We start from the raw sequence: 24,008 nt of genomic DNA on the forward strand, positions 1-24,008 counted from the left end.
GTGATTTCAAATGAAACAACAAATAAAAGAAAAAGATGAAAAAAAAAAGAAAGATAACTATTTTGATTCATTGATTAGAAAAATTCCGGATTCGTAAAACGTTTGTGATATAACATAGTCAGTGCGATCTTAGATCGTTAAATTTTTAAGATAATTCAATTTCAACAAACATCAAGGCTATTATTATTTGCCCGCATTTTACCGAGAATTCTTCTTTTCCTAATATTCGAATATTTCTATACTTATATTAAACTGAAATTTAAAAAAACTGTTGAATAGTTTAGAAAAAATAATAACTTCTCATATTTATAAAAATGATTACTGTTCAGTCTTTTTTCAGTATTTCTTTTTCCATGAGAAGATTTTAGTTTCGTGAGAAATTCCTTTCACTTTCGATTTCTTATTAAATTGCAAACATGAATTTATGAAGAAAAAAAATTATTTAATTAAAACTATTTACTAAAATTCTAAATGGATGGGCATAATACTTCGTATAAAAGGAAACTAACTGAATTCCATTATAGTTATCATAACTTAAATCATATCCTTACTAATTTATTTGATCAAGTAATGTTATATTCACTACATATTAACTATTACTTGTGCCCGTCTTTCATCTGATTAACAAAGGTTTGATTAGAGCATGATATTTTTCTATTAGCCTTTATAACAAAACTGTTAGTTTCCCTCTGAAAAATGATTATCTAACTCATTGACTGGGCGCTACCAACAGTCAATCTATTTTTAAAGCTGAACGGTGTTATAGAAAATGGTCTTTTAATACTCGTATTTTAAACCTATCACACGACAAGTAAATCATTTGTCAAAGCCAATCTCTACGCTCTTAAACCTCATCAATCGTAAAATTTTCTGACGACTATAGATTCAACTGGAAATAGAATCAATTCCAATCGATTCGATCTTAGTCCGGGCACCCCCCCCCCCAAAAAAAATCGTCCAATGAAAGCTGAATTCTAAATATTGATCCGAAAACTCAAGGAAATATCTTAACAGTAATTTTTTATTTGGATTGTAACATTGCTCTGTTTTTCATCTGAATATATAAACTATTTCTTTTATCTCAAAAGAAAGATCTGAGAACTTCTATGATTTCCTCAAGCATTGCACTTTTAACCTGGTTTCACATGTGATTCAAAATACATTGCAAATATATTCAAGAATCATGTTTATCAATAAAACAGTAATGATTTCTAAAAATGTGATGAAATTTTGAAAATATAAAAAAAATATGATGACCATTTTTTTTTATTTTATTTTTTTTACTCTTTGATTCGATGAGTAATCGATTGGCCACTTGGCCACTAATAATCGGAATTCAAACATGTGTGCCTGAAGTCGTGTTGTATTTGTTTTTGTTTTTGTTTTCATACTCGTTCGGTCGGTTGTATCGTGTTTGTAAACTAGGTTTATGTTATTCATTTATCTTCAACGTATATAAAATCCTGATTATGTTTGATGTTTAGGTGAGTTTCCAATTTATTCCTCTTATGCTGACTTTTAGTTTTTAATGTGCCGACTCTTGAGAGTAAGAGGGGGCGGTTAAAAAGATTTAAATAGAATTTAATTTATTTACTTATATCCTATTTTAATTAAATATTTTAAATTTTGCTTGCTTCTTTCGTGATTGTCATACTAATCTCTTATCAGTTTTTAATCGGTTATTATTTTCAGCTCATTGATTAGTTTTTTATTTATATCTAGAAGCAATAATATAGATATTCTTTCTTGAAGATGTGAAAGTTATAATTTACTAATTTAATAAAAACTAGTAATTACTGTAATAATTACTTTTAAATAATTTAAAGTCAATTAACATAGTTAATTGAAAAATGTTTCTTTAAATTTTCAGCTGAAAATACATTTTGTTTTATTTTGGTATTGCATATCATTAGTGATAGCAAACACATATTGCTTTTTTATGCTGAATACAGCACAAATTCTAATTAAAGAATTCAAAAATTATATAAATTTAATTTGTAATAAAATGTTTATACACAGTCATAATAATTTCAAAAACTAGATATTGGAATTAGTCAATAATTGTTTTTCTGATTTATTAGAATATCCTAAATTCGTCAATAATAGTAAAATTGGTTTTTAAAAATTACCTAGTTTTCTGTGGAAGAATATTAATATACTATTTATTTTAAACTTATTGTACAGAAACATCTTTATAAAACACTCATCATGTTTACATCCAATTAGTTTGCATAAGCATTGAATGAGTTTTATTTTTTGAAATTTAGTATGTGTCATTTGATATTTATGGTTCCTTTGAATGTATTTTGTTGAATTTCAGATTTTAATTGCTCTTTAGGATACATTATTTAAAGAACATTTCACTTATTATATTTATAGTATATTATATATATTCTCTTATTCCTCATATAAATGCAATACTTATATCTGGGAATATATTTTATATCTAATATATTAAAATTGTTTAAAGTGTGCTGATAAACAGAATTAAAAATAACCTTTATTGTTCAGTTTATTAGATGTATTTACTAATGTATTTAATAGCTTAAAAGGTTTTATTTACAAATTACAAAATTAAGTATTAATTAAATTTGAATATGACTTGAATTCATTGCAGCAATGAAAAATATTATTGCAAATTATACATAAAATTACAAAACTATTATATATGTTGCAGATTTTTGCCAATGTTGCCTAAATCATGACAGACATTTTAAAAATTGCTAAATATCAGCTGTAGTTAGATTGTAACATTTTGTAAATTAGCACCATTAAATAAGTTGCAGTTTGATGTTTATACATATTCTTTAATCAGGCCCAAAATGTTTACATTTTAAATATTTTTTTTATTATTTCAAATCATTATCTTATATCATTTTTACATTTAAGTGATATAAAATATTTTTATATGAAATATTTTTAAAGTTATTGCCAAATTATTTTTTAATTAATTAAAATTCCTAATAATTTTTTTTAAAAAACTACTATGCATCTCTCCACATTCTGTCTTTTATTAGCACCAAAATTTTTAGCTCTAAATTAAACATCTGCCCTATTTAGTATCAATGGAAAGGCCTACGTTCTCCTTTACTGTAAGAAGATATTCAGATGCTACTGAATGAAAATTAAATTAGATGTTATGTAAAAAATTTAAAGTAGTTCAACCAAAATTTTAACTGCTTTATTGTTTCTTTCTGACAGCCAACAAGGTAAAATAAATATTACTTTTTTTTTTTTAATTTCAGCTAACTATGCGGTTTAGCTTTAGAATTTGCTTTAAATATCTTCAGCAATAAAATTAAAACATTTGGAATAATTTGTATCAAGTTATAAAACATTTTTTGCTGGAAGTTAACATTTTATACATAGTTATGACTTTACTTTGTATAAGTAGACTAATGGTGAAAGATAGAGAATATTAGAAGTTAGAATTTGTTTTAAAACTGTGCATAATTTCTTGCTTGAAAAAAGAAATTGCGTTGTTTTTTTTTGTAACAAGAATAATGAGGATACTCCTTCCTCAAAACGAGCTTCTTGTATCTCTAACAACTTGAAATTGCAATCAATATTCTCGTACATAATAGATTGTTGATAGTTAAGTAATTTTGGGATCACCTTATCAGTCGCTGTGTGATCTACATGTGTCATATCACTAATTTAGTCAGGGTAAAATATTACAAATGAATAGAATGCCACTAAAATCCTTTAAAATACTATCTAATTTTTAGTAAAATTTCTTGATAACAAAGTTGATTAATTTAAGAAAAAGAAAATGTGGGTGAAATAATGATAAAGCATGAAAGGTTTTTCTGGTGAGTACTGAAAACAGTATACTTGTGATGTATGAGCAAAAGAATTAAGTGGTTGCAATATAAAATTATTTTTTAAAAATGTAGGCAAAATAATAACAAAGCATGCAATTTTTTCTTTTACTTTTGTGAGCACTGGGAATAATATATATGTAATGTACAAGCAAAAGAGTTAAATAGTCAAAATATAAAATTATTAAAAAACTACGTTTTTTTTTAAGGCCAATAATCTTAAATTCTAATCATCTCCATATACAAATTAGAATATCAAAGTATCTACTTTTATTAAGAAATTTTTGATGTTTAGTATGATATTTTTCTATAAGAATTGTTTAAACATAGAAATTGATCAGTTTGGACAAAAAAAAAAAAAACTATTTAACATTTGAATTAAATTAATTTATTTTTGTGTTTATTTAAATGTTATTTGCATCTCTAAGTAAATTCTTGTATTTTCTTTTAATTTTGACATAAATGAAAACTTGGTGAATTATTTGAAAAATTTATTAGTATGATTTTTATTTTCCAGATGTGCTTCTAAAATTTATTTTTAATATTATTTTGAAAGGAAAAAGAAATGGCAAATTATAAAGCTCGGTAAGTTTATTATTATTATTATTATTTTTTCCTATTTACTGTTATTAAAGACACTGTTGCCAGTAAAAGAACATTAAATTTTTGTCTTAATATCCAAATCTTACAAAAGTTATCCATTTACTACTATGAGTTGAAATAAAGTGTATTCATTCAAAGTTTAATTGATATTATTCTAAATGCATTTAAAAAATAAACACAAATTAGATTAATCAGATTAAATCTTTTCAAAAATGTCAGAATTTTTTTTTAGAAAAATGGAAAATTTTGAATATTATTAAAGAATTGTGAAGAATAGATATTATTATTCAACTCATTGATGAGATGTTAAATAAAATGTTACGAATTATTATAATTTGTGTTAAAAGTATGATCACTTCTTTTTAACTTTTAAAGACTGTTGAGCTTTTTAAATTTGTTTTTGTGTTCCTCTAATTTTTAAAATTTCCTGAGGATGAGGGAGGCTGAATTTATTTGTCTTATTATTTAAAGATAGTGTAATTAATTGTTAAGCTTAATTTCACAAGACCTGTTGCTTTACAGTTCTTAAAAAAATAAAAAAATATTTTCCTAATTTTTAATTATTTAACAGTGAATGTGCAATTTTCTTAATTTAAGAATGAATTAATTAATGTAGATATAATAATTAGTACAAATAAGGATGAGTGTTTTTCCATAATGTAAATCAAATCAATTTTTCTTTTACAGTGTTCAACTTTTCAGAGAACTGTTTGATAAAGAAACCATTCCTATAACAGAACTACAAACATTATGCTTTAATGGTAAGCTTTTTGAAAATACATTTTTTTTTTTTTAATTTTTTGTAACTAAAATGTCACCAGTTATAATTAATATTTTTTTCTTATTTTTTTAAAAAAAAAAAAAAAAACATTTATACTGTTAGTAGGGAAATGCTTATGAAATTTTATATTTTTGATTATATATTGAATTTGTTTCAAACTTGTAATTAAAGAATTATTTTATTGTTTTCAGATTGTTCATTTAAATTTAAAAGGATGATTCTTTTTTATTCACTAATTTACCAACTCTCTTTTCTAGGTATACCTGATGATTCAGGATTTCGTAGTAAATGTTGGAAAGTAAGTTTTTAATGTTTATTTCACAGTATTTTTAATTAATATTAATCACATATGAAGTATAATAAAAAGATTTGCAAAAAAAGCATATACTTAGTATTCTGAAAATTTATGCTATTTAATTTTTTGTTAAAGTGGAAGACAAGAATACCTGCATATATATTATTATTGACATTATATACAAAGTGTCCATTCTAATTATGGTCCAGTAACTAATTTCTAAACCAGTAGATACAAGAATTTGGATCTAATTTTGTGAATTTTATGCTTCAAACAAAGCATATTTTGTGTTATTTGAGTGAATAAATGCTATGCTGGAAAAATTATAAATTTATACAATTCAAAATAGTCATATTTAATAAAATACTGTTAGCAAATTAACATTTTAAACACATTAAAGATTCCCCTCTTCTCGATTTAAACTGGCCAAGTAATGAAACTTTTAATTCCTTGTTTTAGACCAATCAGTAGCAACCTCAAGGAATTGCTATGCATTGGTTAATGATTTTCTTCAAAGACCATTAATATTGCTTAAAATAGTGGTGTTAAATTAAATTTATAAAAGAAGGGGACTTTTTTATTGTTTAAAGTATTAGCACATCAGAAATATTATATTAATTATGACTTAGAGGGTAGATGAATTATTTGAAAATTTAGATTTCATAACTTTTCAATGCTTTATTTATTGGTCAAACAGCAGAAATATAATTTTTTGTTTGTTTGTTTGTTTTTTAAGAGCATTTAAATGGAAGTATGTGCCTGTCTGTGGTGTTTTAGAAATTGGTTATTAGCCCTTGATTAGAATAGATATTATGTACTATAAAAAGTAATATTTTAGATAAATTTCTTGAATTTCTTTTATTGCATTATTAATTGTATTTATTGATTTTTAATTTTATAGATTTTGTTGAATTATTTACCTGCTCAGACATCTGAGTGGCCTGCTGTCCTTTTAAAGCAAAGGTAGGCATTTCTGGAAATAATTATTTTATTGAATTTGCAATAAGAAGAGAATAATGGAAAAATTACCCTTTTGACTTAGAAATATTTTTTTTTATTATAAATAATTAATTTAGCTGTGGAACTTTAAATACTTTTGTTTTTCCATGTTATTCATTCAAATTAACTTTTTTTTTTTTTTTTAATGTATGATACTTAGTTTGTGTATTTGGTTTGCTCTTCTTAAATATTTTTTTCACTGATACTTCCTTCTCTTATGTTTCCTTCTATAATTTGCATTGCTTGCAAATTATAATTATAATTAGGGTTTATTTTTAAGCAAACTTTCACCTGTCTTTCTCTTTAATATTAAAGCTTAATCTTCTTTTCCTTCACATATGTGAAAATGTAAAGTGTTGTCTTTATTTTATGTTTTAGATGGATTTATAAATTCATTGAATTCAATATTTTAATTTTGATATATAAAATTAAATGTTATTACTTGTTGTGATTTATTACCATCTTCAGAAAGCAATAAAGTGTTCAAGTATTTCTAATAAATGCATATTTAATAAAAACTACTTTTCAACAGGGAAGAAAGAAAAAAAATGTTATCTTTATTCTGTGAAATTCAGTAAAAATTGCTTTATTGCATTCTTTATTTCTTGGTCATTTTTCAACTTTTAAGTTATATCTTGAATTTATTATAATTTGAAAGAGTGATACAAATACAAATCTATAAATGTATTCAGATTATTTTCCTGTTACAAAATTTTACTACACTTTCTGTAGCCTGATAGTTACTACAGCTGAGCTGAATTATGAAGGCTCAATGCAAATTTTCTGATAGTTTTCAAAATTTCTGGCAAGTAAAGAAACCTTACATTACATTTGCAAATTTTATGATAGAATGCTGCTTTAGTTGGCATGTATTTGATTTGCTGTTAAGTTTATGGAAAAATAAAAATGTCTTTTGTTTCTTGTTTTAGATTCTTAGTTTTAACTTTTTATTAATTTGATTCTATCATTTTGGCCATATGGTTTTCTTTTAATTTGTTAATTTTTTTAAAGAATGTTGTTATGTTGCTCAATAATAAGGATACATAAGCAGAAATATCTTGCATATTATTCAAAACATTATGATTTTTAATCATTCCTTTGTATGAAATTGTAATTCTTAACTAAATTGTTTATTTACTGCTTTACAAGACAGTTGTTTGAAAGAGTAGTGATAAATTAAATGCATTTTGATTTAATCATGGAAATATTGAATAATCTATATTTCTGTTGGACAAAATATCAATTGATGCTATTGCAGTATTCTTTGGCATTCAGATTTACTAAAAATATTTTTCTTTAAATTTTTTTGCATTTTACAAAAATTTTCATATAATTAAAAATACGAAAGTAAAAAATTTCTAATTTTCTTTTAAGATATGTTAATTTTTTACAGTATACTCTTAATGAAAAGGTGTTATAAAAAGTGTTTTAATATGATAAAAATACACCTTAAAAATAAATACACCTTACAGTTACTCAGTTGATTATTGTGATTATTTAGTAATTCTCTGTCATATTTTTAATTAGTTTCCCTGTGTCTGATCATTTCTGTTTCAATTTGTACCTTTTCTTTTAGGAATTTGTATGAACGGTTTATTGAAGAAATGATAGTCACTCCCGGTACCATAAGCAAATCAGGCTCTCGGGTTGATGTTACATTGGACGATCATGTATGTTTTGTTGCATACTTTATTGTTATTTCAAATTGTACTAGTTATTTCTTTATTTATAAGCAAAAAAAAAAAAAAATCCAAATCTTTTGAAAAATAATTTAAAATCTATTTATAATTGCCAGTGAGATAGAAAATGTTTTAAGTCAATTATATCAAAGCAAAAAGAAGCTCTTCCCGGAGTTCCAAACTATTACTTTTACATTTTATAATTTAATATTTTGTCAAAGGCAGTCAGTTTCTTTATTAGGAATAGTTATCTTATACCTAGAAAAATATAGTATGTTAAAACTTAATATAATACTTCTGACATATTTTATTTCATTGCTGTAAAATGCTTTCTGTTATTATATATCAGTGTACTGCAGGATTAGATTGTGTGTAAAATCATTAAAAACTTATGTGTGTTTTTATTAAAACATATTTTTAGACCAGTGTAAGAGCTAGAAAGAAATTCTAAAAGCTGCTATTATTTAGAAATAATTATTGAATTATTTCTTCTGGAGCTCAGAATTAATAATGTAATGTTTATAAATATATTTAAAAATTGTATATATTTGCATTATTTAATAGTCTTTATCAAGTTCTTAAAATATTCTAAATCATTATTTATTCCCAAAGTTATAATAATGGACTATTAATAATGATATATTGAACTAAACTATTAAATTATATGTTTAAAATTTATTAATATATTTTATGTAGAAAATTTGTATTTCTCTGAATTTATTTATTTATTTATTTTTAATGTTTTTGTGTGAATATTTTTTAATTATGAATGTTTTATAGTTAATTGCATAATACAATTAATTTTTTAATTCTTTTTAAAATTTATTTATTTAAATTGTAATATATCTTGTATGAACCTTAAGTATTGAGCTCATGTTCAGTTATCTTCAATTATTTTGAAATCAATTGTACAATTTTCTTTTCTTTAAATACTTAAATATTCAATTTATTATTTGAAAAAGAAATACTCAAGGAATACCTCTTTGTAATTATAAATTCATTGATTCTAAAACTATTTTTTTTTTCAGCCATTAAACCCAAATCCTGATGGAAAATGGGTTGCATATTTTAAAGACAATGAAGTATTGCTACAGATAAATAAAGATGTCAGGTAAATTTCTAGACACTTTTTTAATATTTAAATTGGCCTGGAATGAAATACTGTGTGTAACTTATAATACCTTTACTGTATTAATGTATAAATCTAAATATAAAGAAACTTTAATTTACATTTACAAGAATTACGTTTACATTTACTGCATGTAGTCATAAAATACATACAGTCATATAGTATTTCCTTTATAGCTACTGATCATTTATTTCATTTCATTAATTTAAATTTGCTTACAGAAGAAGAGACTAAATATTTTGACCTCAGTTTTTTTAAATTATATAATTAGTGAATTGAATTTTATTTCTTCCCTTTTTCAATCTTGTACTACATTTATTTGTGGATTTATAAAAAGATTATTTAATAGCAGGCCATTTTTTAGACAGAAATTTAGGTTTAATATGTCTATCTAATACTTTAAAAAAATCACTGACTTCACAGCATCGCAGGTATGTTACATTTTATTTTTCGAAAATATCCCTGAACTATTTCAAACATTCAATTTAATTTTTATCCATTATATGAAGCTGTTGTTTTTTTCATTCATAACATAGATTATGAATTGAATCTTAGGTATTCTCTAAAATACTATGAAATAATTATACATCCAGTAGTTACTAACCCTTTGATGTGCGGTGGTATCACAGAAAAACCACCACTTACTAAAAATTATTTCTAAACACGTGGTGGTTTCTGATCAAAATCAAAGGCTCTAGAATAATGTTCTAACTTTAATAATTGCCTGTAGATGTCAGCACACTAGTTAATATCCCTCTTACGTACAAAAAAAATGCGTCATTTTTATAGCTTTCTCTCAATGCTTTCAATTAATTTCTTTTTCATCAAGCAAAAAATAAACAAATTCAAAATGCCTTCATAAATTTGTTGTATGAAAGCTCTCTACAGCATACATTTTTTTTTTTCAAATCAAATAACGAAAGAAAAGTTCCTCATACTTGACATCTTTTTAGGTGGTTTCAGAGACATACCACTGTGCACCTACGGCATGAGATTTTCAACCACTTGAAACGCATAAGCGAAACCGAACTGTTTTCCTTCCCCTGACTCTCTTAGTCAAGTGGCTGATAATTTATGGGGGTTTTGTGTATGAGGAATTTATTTACATTTGAGTAAGGTTTATACGAATATGATGGTTGAAATTTTCACTTTTCAGTTACGTTCTTTTTGTATTAGCAAGCAACCATATTATGGGGTTGTTAAATATATTTTCTAATATAATTTTCTTATTTTTTAGATGGTTAATTTAAATATTATGTTTCTTCATAACTTGAATATAGAGTTGATTGTATTTAAAGTCTAAATGCCATGTAAAAAACTTGCCATTGTTAGCTTTATTTGAGGATTATTTGTTATCAAATTGTTTATTTTTTATTTATAATTTTTTTTTTCATGTTGTAAGATTGCATAAGTAGTTTTCATTGATAATATTGAATGTTTTATTATTTCCATCAATAATAAATGAATAATTATGCTACAAAACGAATTATAAAGTATTAATTATTCATATGAAGAATATGTTGTAGGTGCGCGGTGGTACTCCAGTGACCGCCCCCCTCGTGGTGCAGTCCACTATAAATTTTTTAAAGGTATTTTCTCTTCCCTTAGACCCTAAACATGTAAATCAATTATATAATTTTTAAAAATTCAGAAAATTTATGTTTGTGTGCTTCAAAGGGTTAACATGATTGAAAAATCTATTACTGAAAACTTCTTGAATTAAATATGTGACATGTAACAAACAGTGAGATTAATTTCAAAATATCTGGATTTTTATTTGTCATTGGTTATTTTTGGTGACCAGTTGTTTTGCAAGGGTTAATAGTATATAAAAATTTCAATTAAACATTTTATGTATCTTGATCATAATGGTATCCTCAAATTTTGTTAGACACTATTGTTTTCATTGTGCTCAAAGTTCCTGATTTTCAGTTATCAACTTTAATTTGAAATGGGAAACTTCAATTAATAAAATAACTTTTTTTCTGAAACTAAACATATTCATTAAATATAAAAGAATAAAAAGTAAAATTATGTGCTGCAGAAAATGTTTCATAATTAATATAATAAAGGATTAAGCTATTAAGTTTTTTCTTGAGTCTACAAAAATTAAAGTTCTTTCATAAGAAAGAAATTTACAGCCAAAAGAGCAACAGTATATCTTTATACATCCAATTATATTGCAGGAAAGAGCAGCAGTGTTTAAAAATGGAAGAACTTTTTAAAAAATTCGCCAGAGCTTACTTCTGAAAAATCTTAATTGTAAGTACAAAAAAATTTCAAAGATTTTATTAAAAGCATGCCTTTAATATTTATCTACTCGACATAGAAAAATAAGCTCTGCCATTATATCTTCAACACCAGCAAAGAATAATTAAAAATTGGCATACAAAATTTTTATGGCAACTAATTTGGTGTCATCGAAAAGATAGATTCTTAAATTTTAAGAAAGTGTAAAAATTATTTCTTGTTCTGATATTTTTGGAAATTACAGTTTAAAAAAATCAAAGTTGTACTTAATTTTTAATTTTGTAAAATTCATATTTAAATTTGAAAAAAAAAAAAAAATCAGAAATCACACATTCCCATCTTCAAAGGAGTATCTGGCCCAATTTATTAGCTCTAGGTCTACTGTCTGTCCTTCATAAAGTGCCAATGTGATCATACACACTTTATTGATAGTATATATGTCTTTTAAAAATTTTATTTATACTGAATATTTTTTTAGGAGATTGTGTCCTGATATTTCATTTTTTCAACAACCCACTGATTATCCATGTGAAATCACCATGAACAGAAAAGAAGTGGAATCTTTGAGAGATAGAGTACAGCAAACTGTCATTCGATCTGCAAATGTTACCAGAAACCGATCTGGTATTACAAATGTTAGTTTCAATTTTCTAATTCTCTTGATTTTTAATAATGCAAGTCATCTAATTCTAATTTAGTTCAAATAATTGAATTACATAATTTTTTAGATAACCAAATTATAATTTAAAAAAATTTTTGCTTGGAAATACATTTTTTTAAAATTTAATTTATTTGAAGATTATGGAGGATGCGTTGAAGGAAAACATTTAATTGTTATCTTGAATAAAGAAAAAGGCACTAATCTAAAATATGGTTAGGAAAATAAAGTAAAATTTTTTTTCAACAATTAGGATAAATTTTGGTACTTTTATTTAATGCACCAGAAATTTTTTGTGCATTTTAATAAAAAGTGTAACATTGGACAATTAGATTTTTTAAAGATATTAGATATTTTAGATTAAAATATTTATACAATTTGTTAAAATTTTAATGGTATTATAATTGATTACCATATGTAAAAAATATGAAATATTTCAAGTAAAAAAATGCCATGATGTATTTTTAGCAATATAAATAAATTGTTAAATATTTAGATTTTTATAAATGACTGTTTGTGTTAAAAGTAAATTATTATATTAAAAATTCATTATTTTTTTCTGTAGTGCATATTTTATTTATTTGTTTGCAATTTTATGCCTTGATTTTATTCGCTCAGCTATATTTTTTACAGTTTTAATCTAGACAGTCACTATGAAGGTTTTTTTTTTTTTTTTTTTTTTTTTTCATTTATGTATGAATTTGAAATACATTCGTTAATTTCATGCAGTATGATAGGAATGTTTTTGGATATAAATTGATGTTCTGCCTACCTACCTGCCTTACCTACTCAACAAAATGATTTTACTTTTGCACTTTAATTCTACTTATTATTTAATTACAGATGTATTCCACTTTTAGTTGTATATTTGCTATAAATATTTGAAATTGTAAAATTAAGTAATTCAAAATATGCATGACTTTGGAATTTTTTTTCAATGTATAACAAAACTTTTGAAGAAGGATTTGTATTCTTTACTGACAAATAATTTCAACTAAGTAAACTGATTAATATAGCACATTAAGGAACTTCAGAAAGTAATCATCTGCTTATTCACACATCCATTCAAAATTATTAAATTTCAAATGAAATCATATAAAGGCAAGCATTATGTTCAGCATCAATAAATATTGGGCAATAATAAAGTAAAAACATGCAAAGGGTTTGTTTCTTTTTGGAGGTGGAAGGACAAATATATTCATAACTCGTCACTGGCCAAAAAGTCAAGCTGAAATTTTTTTTCTTGTATTCTAGGTATCTTTATTTAAGAAAAGAGCCCAAGAAGAATATCAACATTTAGCTCCAGGGCAAGAAGCTCATTGGGAAGTTGTGGAAAGAATTCTTTTTATATATGCCAAACTTAATCCTGGTCAAAGTTATGTGCAGGTGAGCAGGTATTTGTAAAGCTTAGTTGGGACTCATTTGTTTATGTCACTTAACAGTATTTTCTCTAAATTATAATAGTTCTAATGTTGTAACAAATAAATGTTATATTCTTTTTTTATATACAATTATAGAACTAATATCAATTGATTCAGATCTTTCAGTTGTTAAATCTCGTATATTTTGGTGTATATGCTTAGATTTTTTGGAAATTTTTCTAAAACTAACTTATGGGAATCGGCTTATATACAAATCTGCTAATTTCAGAAAAAAGTAAATTCTTTTCCACTACTTAAATGAAAATAATAAATCATTATATATTGAAAACTATAATAATTTTTATGTAGTTAATATCTTAAATTAAAGAAATATTGAATTAATATAATTCTTTTCATGAAGTTATTATGATTGTGAAAGCAAAAGCATGTCATTAATATAATTGTTAATTTTAAATGAAATTAGTTATTATTAAAATGGGCAATTCTTTTCGGGAAAATGAATTCTTTTATCTTCAAAATTATCTTTTATTGCTGATTTGTCGCATTATTGCTAAAGCAAAATATGTGATGTTGGAAAATTTGCTCTGAGTAAAAGACCAAATAAAAAATTATTAATAGAAAATACCAAAATATACAAAAAAGAGAGAGAGATAATAGAATGGTTTAAATAGTTAGCAATCAAAAATAATGATTAAAAATTAAATGTTTTTTAAAACTTTCATTGTTGGCATTTGGCTTTTGAATTTACAATGACTTGATTGGAAAATATTCCATCCATTTTGCCTACTTTGGCAATATTTTAACCTTTATAGTGATATGTTTAAATGTTAGAAAAGATTTTTTTACTATGCTTATTTATAAATTTTGAGCTTTGTGTAAATTTTTGGATTTTAAAAAATGCACTTTTAACTTATACATAGATCAGCATATATTCAGACATTTATGATATTAACATTTTTTTTAGTATAGCAGCTACTGTAGTTCATATTAATTTAGTAAACAATAGTATGAAAAATAGTAAATCAACCAAAAGAATTCTTCAACTATTAAAATTATGTTACTACATTTAAGAGAAAAGTAGAACAAATCCCAAATTTTGAAATTTACAAAAAAATATTTTCATTTAATATTTTTTGGGAAATAACATTTCAAAGAATAAATGTTTCAATTTCCTAATTATATTTGGGATAATATGTATTAAGTAGCAGCTGTACAAATGTCTTTTTTCTTTGATGATAAATTTACAAGAGAATAAATGACTTAATTAACAAAAGTTTTTATTAAATGAGTAATAAATATGGTGAAAGAAAATCAGTATTTATCTGTTTAAATGTAATTGAAACGCCCTGTAAATTAAATCATTTTTACAATATTAATATTTAGCAAGTAAACAGTCATTGCAAAATTAAACATATTACATTTCAAACCTGTATATTATTGATGACAGAAACTTTATATATTTTGAGAATTTATATTCGGTTATGTTCAAAAATTGTAACTGTAAATAATATTCTATATATCAAAGGAACATATTAGGCATCCAATAAGAAAAGTGTGAAAATAAATAAAAATTGTAAAAACATTTTTTTGAATATTTATTGGAGCTGACATTTAAGAATACAGAAAAAAAAAAAAGAAATAATAGATATGTTATTTTAAGCCTTGTAGTTAGATTTTGTTTTAGAATCCTAACACTTTAATTGAACTTGCTATATTTTTTTTTGTTTGATTTGAATTTTAAAATCTGATATGAAGTTCTTAATTTTCATATTTGTCGTTAATATATTTATTTTGCTTAGTGCATGTATTTTTAAAATATAGACATTTCCCCCCTAGGGAATGAATGAAATAATTGGTCCAATTTACTATACATTTGCATCTGATCCTGATGTTGAATGGAGAAGTAAGACTATTAATCATATATATATTGTGGTGGGGCTTTTCTAACTTTTATATGCATATGTTATTTTATTTATCTCCATTGTTGAAATACCCTATACATTTTCATTACAATTAATAAAACTAATAAGTCAGTTTGTGCTTCTTGATATCTAATTTCAATTTTATGAAATGAAATGCTTTAATATGTTTTATTATTTTGATGTGAAAATTTATGCTCTTTTTTTGCAATCTAGTTGGATTGAAATTTAAAGAAAAGGATAAACTAAATCTCATCAGTTTAAATGTTTTAAAACTTAAATCTTTAATTTTTAACTAGAATGTCCTTGAACCAATGACAACAAAAGAAATAACTGTATTCATCTCTCTTACTTTTCATAATTCTTCCATATAAACTTCATGTTCTATAAATATTATTCAAATAAAATATGATGCAAGCTTTGAAATATATAAAATATGAAATGATGCCTAAATTGTAAAAACAAATTTACTTTTGAAATGATTTTAAGCTTGTATTAATTTTTCTTTGTTTATTTAATGAAATATGAATTTAATATCATCAGTAGATATATTAAGAATGTAATCATTTAATCTGTTTTGAATATTGGTTTTAATGATTTCTCTTTTATTATTTTTTTAAAGTTTCCTGTATAATGTGTATTGATATCAATACAGCAACAAAATCTCATGTTGATTTGTGTTTTGAATAGAATATGCTGAAGCTGATACATTTTTCTGTTTCACAAACCTGATGTCTGAAATCCGAGACTTCTTCATCAAAACTTTAGATCATTCTGCAACTGGAATCGGTGCCATGATGAAACGCCTTATGGATATGGTAGAAGAGCATGATTTTAATATCTGGCAGCGTCTCCAGATGCAAGATATAAAGCCCCAATATTTCTGCTTCAGGTGGATTACACTACTTCTATCGCAAGAATTTCCTCTACCTGGTAACCACAAAAAAATTTTGCTTTATTTTAGTTTGAAATTTAACTGTGAACCCACTTAACTTATATATATATGCTGAATGCCTACCATTATTTTTTTTATGTCAATGTATATTTTCACATTTCTAAAAAAGCTTCAATTTTAAGTATTGTTCATTAGGCAGACTTTATTTTATTGTTATTTTAATGTCTGTTTTTTCTTCTTTTCGTTTAAATTATTTTTGAAGTAATATTATTATTTTTTTGTTTTACTATATTGTAAATGTCTAAAAAAGCCACAAAATTGTAATAAAAATTTGTAGCATTGAAATTTTATTTCAATAATAATTTTGATTTTTTACTTCAATAATAATTTTTTTAAACTTCAATAACTTTTTAATGTCACTTAATTACATATATATGATATTTTAAACATAGTTTTAAAAATCTAACAGATATTTTTGGATTATATTATGCTGATTATAGGATGTCAGATTTGTGGATATATCCCTTATGTATGGTTTTAATGTTTAATGATTGAAACTTGCTGATTTGCTGTGATGATGATTGCTGATTTTTTTTAAAAATTGAAAAGTTAGATATAATCTTTAATTTTTAGTCATCAATTAGAGCAGTGTGTTTCATTTCTAACTGTCGGTGCTATATTTACATCATCTGAGCCCAAAACAATTGTTGAAAAAAGCGGAAAGCTTAATGTATGTTGTAAAATCTATTTAAATTCTTAATTTTGATATTAAGTGTTTCATGTTCAACATTAAAATGAAGGATAATAACTGTATATTTCTTAAAAACAAATAATTTTAAAGAAATATATTGATATTCTAACCCTCATTGCTGATCATGTATAAATCTACTTGGAAAATATGGATGTAATTTTTGCTGCCCAAGAGAAAAGATTATTTGTCAACTTTAATAAATTTTATGAATCCATTTTGGTCAAATTTCTCTTTTCTACTGGTTAGCACAAGACATTGCATATATCCACTTGATTTTCAGTTTATTGAATGTCAGTACAATATCATGAAGATATGGTATTACTGCTCGTTTTGTTCCAATAGTCTTGCAAGTGCAATATCAGATTTATATTCTTCAACATTATTTGCATTTAAATAGATTATAAGAATTTTATATGAAACAAAAAAAAATTCCATCTGTGTATGTATGATAATTCTACATGTATTCTGTATTGTTTGTATAGTAAACAAAAATACAATATACTATTATATTTTAGTTTAAAATTTCTTATGTTTGTAAGTACTAGTGGTCATAAATTTTGAAGAATGTATATTTCATTGAATTGTTTTTTTGTTTTTGTTTTTTTTTTGTGATTGTGCATTCATCAAATATTTACTCAGTAATTTACAAAAATATATTTTTAAAGGCTAAAGATTTAATTTAATTACTCATACATTAATCACACTTTCCCTTCTGCTTCATTAAATGCATTTCAAACAAGTGAAAATGTTTGAATATGCATGTCTGTTTTGATATTGATAAGAAAAAAAGGTTAAAAAAATAATCTACATTATATAATTCTTGCATATGTAAACATCCACATTATGTAATGTTGTAAATAAAGGTTGTTCATTAGAAATAATGATATATTGATAGCATTTTTAATTTAGAAAGGAAAATGTGTTAAATAAAGTTGATATGTGTTAATATCAACTTTGGCATTTGAGCTATGATATAAATGTTTATTATTTAAATATATAAGAAAAGACTTTAATTAATATTTAAACATAAATTAATTTATTGACAATGTGTATTCCCAAAGAATCTATGTGATTCATTGTCACCATGTGTTGATTATTGAAGTCTCTACTATTAATAAAAATAAATGTGTGTAGGTTTGGTGCTCTGCAGCCTGATCATTTGACCTACAACCATCAAATTTTTCTGTTATATATACCTTGAATGATAAAAATTGCATCACAAAGCAATTTTTTTAAAGTTTGAATTAATTAAAAATTAACTAAATTTAGAACATTTTCTCATGACAGTTTCAAAAATATTAGTGCACAGAAAAGAAATTTTTTAACTGTTTAAAAATTGTGAAGAATGTAGATAGATAGTTAATAAAAAAATTTTCCTGGATTTTCTAAATGTTTTGAAAATATTTTTTTTGTTTAATTTCAAGCAGTATATTGCATTTTGCTCTAAAATTCAAAATTATTTCCACTTTTTCATTAAATATTTATTGCATGATTTTCTACCATTGATGAAAGCTAAAGAAGAAAGATTCTGTGTAATATTTGTATAGTTTATAAGATAAATAAAATTAGTGTAATTATAATGTCATGAAATTTAGAAGATAGATGAAGAAGATATTTACATTTTTAATAATGCTGTGGTGTTATGGACCTGTTGCCATTGCAAAGGTTCATTTACGTAATAAATAAAACTTTAGGAAGATAATTAAAAGAACTCAAATTTAATGTCAAACAATTTTTCAGAATCACAAACAAGAAATTATGTTTTAAATCAATCTATCTATAGTTAGATCTTTATCTGAAATCAAATATAATCAATATTTCTGGAGAGCTGTTGGTTATCTGAAGTGGCTAATATTAGAAATAATAACTTCTGAAAAAATTATTTATCTTTGTTGTATATTAGTTTAACTTTCATTTTACAAAGCAGCTCATTTTTTTCTTTTCTTTATAGATGTTATAAGAGTATGGGATTCATTGTTTGCAGATAAAAACAGATTTGAGTTTCTTTTATGTGTTTGCTGTGCCATGATCATGTAAGTATCCTGCTCTTTTAAATTGGTTTAGTTTCAATTCCAATTCAACCTCTGTAACTTTTAAGTATTTAATATCCAAATTAAAAATTTGGATAATAATATCCAAAAATTTGGATTTTGTAATATAATAACTCATTTTATGTGTTATTTTATTATAAATTATATATTGCATGGACAAGAATGCAGATAAAAACTAGCTAAGTAGTATTAAGCAAGTCTGAGTCACATTTGTCCCATTCTGTTTCTGTCTTATTCAAATGCCATAACTCAGATAAAGGCTACAGACACTTTTGTATGCAATCATGAATTAGCACAGGAGGAGAGTTTATGATGGAGGAACCCATGGAAAAGGACACCATGACACAGAAATTCTTATAGTCCTAGCCTCCTTATGGGGCCATCTGTCCCCCATTGCTCTGGTTCGTTGCCAAGTCAAAACTGGCAAAGTCCTTAATTATCACTCCCTGTGAAGGCTACATTTACTTGTAAGAGGTAGTATCAGTATCCCCAGTATCAGAGATGAGAGCTTTTGAACCTTTATTTGGAGTCTGTGGTTGCTGAACTTTCTTTCTTCTTCTTTAAATGTGAGTGAATGACCTGTTTACCTAAGAGCCAAAAAAAAAAAAAAAAACTTTCATTTAGGTGGATGACAAAGATGTGAAAATATCTGTTCCACTATGCAGATCAAAATGTTTAGCCTAACAAATTTTGGAATTCTCTTAGCCTCTCCGTGTGCCTACTAGTACCCAAAAAAAGGAGGTAGTTCAACAGATTAGCTTGGAGTAAAATAAAGTTTTTTTGTACCTCAAGGGGAGATGAAGGACCCAAGAGTGAGAGGTTTTCCTCCTAAGCCATGTGAAGGCTCTGCACACTGCAAGGCAAATAGAGGCTTGATGAATGTGTATTTTGCATATCACCATATCAGTGAATGATTCATTCTTTCCCAATGAACCCATTATCTTGGGTCCTTGATGATTTAGTCACATGACAATCCATTTTTGTAGAAGTACATGTTTCACATTTGATTTGTCCTTTAAACATTTTTAGGGCTAGGTTTTTTTTTTTTTTTTTTGAAAATTCTTCTTATTCAAAAGAAGTCTGATACTTTAAAAATTCTGTTTGGCTTGAAAAAATTAAAAAAGGATAATTTATTAAAACAATTAAATTCATCCAAATAAATACAAATGTAATCTGTGACTCATGTCTTTTTAGTCACAGTTTTTACCGAAATAAATTGTTATTAGGACATTTCATATTTTATTATTTTTTAATACTATCAACTTATTGATATTTGTATCAATTTTATATTTCTTCTGATATAAATTATTGTTGTAGTCTTTTCTATACTATAATATCCTTATTGATGCTTTTTATGTATTAGTCACAATTCTGATATTTTAAGCATCTAGCCTGTATTAATTATTATTATATGTATTTCAGTTGGTTGAGAGACAAAATAATGCATAATGATTTCCCATCAAATATGAAGTTACTTCAGGTAATCATATATATCTTTATTAATAATTTTTATAGTTACAGAAAAATCTAGAGCTCTTTATTGATATTTGATGCTTAAAAAATCTTTCAGAATTTTCCAAATGTTGATATTCATTGTCTCCTTGAAAAGGCGGTTGAATTGCAGCGGTGACATCCATGAAGTGTATTATTCAGGTGAGATTTTCAACATGCATTAATCTTTCATCGTGCATCAATATTTAAAAAAAAAAAAAAAAAAAAAAAAAAAAAAATTTGACTGTCAAAAACTGTGTTTAATAAAACTGTCTATTAAACTGTGATTTATATTTAAAATATAATTTATTCAGATTAATATTGTATAATATAAATGTAAAATATTTTATTTATATATATCAGTAATAAGAAACATTTTATAACTAAAAGGAACTTCTGGGGGAAAGCTAAAGATTATTAATTCTGTATTCTCAATTCTGGATTTGCTGTATATGCATATCTATAATTTAAAGTGGTAAATACTGACTTGTTCAAAATGAAGGAGCATATTTAAAATAATTATTTCCAATGACGTTAGTTAGAGACACATATGATGATCACTGTGTAGAGAAAAGTTCTTTTTTTTTTTGTTCCCCCCCCCCTTTCCTTCCTGTTTTTTTTTTCTCTCTCTCTCTCTCTCTCTCTTCTTATTTGGATAATCTTACTAAAATTAATGTTGTTGTTTGTTCATGACAAAATTACGATGCTTGAGGAGAAAATCATTCATATCTTGTGGTACATGATGAAAGCATCCATTATTGCATTGCAATATATACATTTGGTTTTATGTTCATCTAAGAGCTGCCTTGTCATAAACAGATTTACAGCAGATACCAAAAATTTTAAAAGACAATCGCGTATGTACTGTCGAATATTCTTGCACATCAGATAAAAATGCTGAGCATATCCAAATTGCTTTTGACCGTAACTGTATAAAATCTACAAGCAAATGGAAACAGAGAGCTTGGAATTTTGCCTCTGATAATATCTGTATGTACTTAAAACCTTTGCCTGCTATTTTCCAATCTCTGCAATATTAAACTGTTACAGCAATGAGTTGAATTACCAGGGACTAAGTTACTTCATATGTGGCAAGAAATAAGCTGTGAATTTAACATTTATCACATAACAAATTGAACTCATGTTGAATGTTAAAAATAAAATTATGAAGTATCCTTTATTTAGTGATGTATGTGACTCTGTCAGTTTTTGTTCATTAGCAATAAATCTTTTAAATATGTTCCTTCTTTCAATAGCTCCATTCATATATTTGTTGGTCTGCAAAATGAATTCCTCTTAAACAATAAACAATAGAACATGAAATTAGCACATAGCAATCTGGAGTCCATTTCTAGGTCAACTATGCTATTTTCGACCTTCAAGATTAATTTATTTTTAAAATATTTATATTTATATACAATTATTTGTCAATAACTTCTGAAATATTTATTGCTCAAAAATTATTTATATACCATTGAAGAGCAATTATTTTTTAATTATAATTTAATTAATGTACTATTTTTTTTTCTTTAATTTTAGTTATTTTTTATAAATACATTTTGAAATTAATTCATAAGATCATATCTTGTATTTTTGTAATTAAATTCTAGTCAATTTTATAGCTTCATGAAATGTTTCACTTTTATTTTTACCACCTTAAAGTTATGATAAAGACATTTTTTTCTTTCGATATTTATAGAAAAGCAGAATTTTTACTTTGATTTTTATTTCGTAGCATGCATAACATTCTGTTAAGTGATTAATCAATGCAATTAAACTATGCAATGTTTAATTTAATTTAAATAAAATGATCAAAATAAACAGCCTTTAATATGCAAAGCTGAGATCGTTTAAGATTCTATTTCAGTACTCAGTAATACTTTATTTAATGTTTTAAATGTCAGTTCTCTTATTAGATTAAGTCAGAGTTTTGATAAAATTTTAAGACAAAAGAAATAGACTCATTAAAATTGAAAATAATTTGAGAGTCATTCCATTTTTTGCAAGAAAGAAAATTGTAATTTATGTGATGATAGTATTTAAATATAATAGCAAAAATCACACAGTTAATTGATTTATATGTTGAAAAACTGTTTGCTCAATGATGTTGCATTATAAAGAAAATTTGTTAATATACAGTTTTATTTGTTATATTCAATTTAAGATTTGATTGGCTTTCATATTAGGTGATATAAACTGTAGAAAGCTAATATATATTAATATTATCTCTACAGGAAATGATAACATATATTGAGTTTGTGTTACCAAAATAGACCCCACATGTGAGGTGTCCTTCATCTGGTATTAATGAAATGTATTTTGATGTTAGGTGTTTTGAAGTTTTGAAAGACTTATAATAATGCCATTATATAATAAATAATCACCATTCTATAATATCTTTTAAAATTTTAGTTATTTTCCCATTTTTACTTTAGTGTCCTATAAACAAACTCAGAGAACCTTAGTTCACTTAACTTTTGACTGTATAAAAGACAATAAAATAATCAATTTGAAGGAAAAGAGGATAAGAATTCAATATTCTTTAGCAACTAATTTATAAAAACCCCAATTTTTCTGTTTATATATGTATTCAACTTTTATAATTTTGTGTTCCATAACAGTTGGATATTCATGTGATTTTTGAACTCTTAATTTTCAGATATCATTCCGGCCATATAAATGTGTGTACAGAAAAATTGGCATTGTACTTGCATATATTTATGGAACTTTACTGAATCATCATAGAGTACTTCGATGTGTTAATTTTTGGTTTGAGATATTTTTATATTAAAATGCAAAATATTGTACTTATATGTACATTGTGATGCAGATATACAGTTAATTAAAGCAATATTTGTAAAAATAAAATCAAGATGATTATGGTTGTTATATTGACCTTTTAAATATAATGTTTTAAATTTTGTTTTTGTTGAATAATGTGTAATGGCAGATTTATTGTAATGTTGCATTTTACATGTATATAAAAATGATCAATCATTTCAGTACAAAGAAAATTGTAGAAAAACAGTTTGATGTACCACCTAATAAATTATTTTGAATTGTGAGTTATGTTTTTATTTATGTTTGAGATTGTGATGATTAATGTCATCTTTTAAATTTTACAGATATGTCATTATCCACCTTTGGCATTTTTCACCCAGAAAAATGGCTAAATTTAATTTTAATTAAATCTTATATGCATAATTTGATTTTTATTGCTAACTTAATGAAGTATATTTAAACTTCCAATTGTAATGTTCATTATAAAACTGGATTACATCATGGTAAAAGTTCAGACTCATAA

At 24.7% G+C, this 24,008-nt stretch overlaps 1 protein-coding gene across 2 annotated transcripts in view; it reads left to right on the top strand.

Moving 5' to 3' along the window:
• The window catches only part of LOC129975764 (TBC1 domain family member 13-like), a 116,077-nt gene extending 92,308 nt beyond the window's left edge, over positions 1-23,769 (top strand). The window contains exons 1-15 of one of the 2 annotated variants that reach the window (XM_056088966.1): positions 1,325-1,484; positions 4,339-4,406; positions 5,112-5,185; positions 5,463-5,503; positions 6,402-6,463; positions 8,076-8,169; positions 9,207-9,289; positions 12,036-12,192; positions 13,470-13,601; positions 15,434-15,500; positions 16,207-16,449; positions 19,114-19,195; positions 20,636-20,693; positions 20,784-20,866; positions 23,364-23,769. In XM_056088966.1, coding sequence (XP_055944941.1) covers positions 4,387-4,406; positions 5,112-5,185; positions 5,463-5,503; positions 6,402-6,463; positions 8,076-8,169; positions 9,207-9,289; positions 12,036-12,192; positions 13,470-13,601; positions 15,434-15,500; positions 16,207-16,449; positions 19,114-19,195; positions 20,636-20,693; positions 20,784-20,843 — 1,173 coding nt within the window. In that variant the 5' untranslated portion in view covers positions 1,325-1,484; positions 4,339-4,386 and the 3' untranslated portion in view covers positions 20,844-20,866; positions 23,364-23,769. Of the gene's footprint in view, positions 1-1,324; positions 1,485-4,338; positions 4,407-5,111; positions 5,186-5,462; positions 5,504-6,401; positions 6,464-8,075; positions 8,170-9,206; positions 9,290-12,035; positions 12,193-13,469; positions 13,602-15,433; positions 15,501-16,206; positions 16,450-19,113; positions 19,196-20,635; positions 20,694-20,783; positions 20,867-23,363 lie in introns of those variants that run through there. The other variant, XM_056088967.1, reaches the window with a different exon arrangement.
• The last annotated feature ends 239 nt before the right edge of the window (positions 23,770-24,008 follow it).

The sequence above is a fragment of the Argiope bruennichi genome, chromosome 7, assembly GCF_947563725.1.
Source record: "Argiope bruennichi chromosome 7, qqArgBrue1.1, whole genome shotgun sequence".
NCBI lineage: Eukaryota > Metazoa > Arthropoda > Arachnida > Araneae > Araneidae > Argiope > Argiope bruennichi.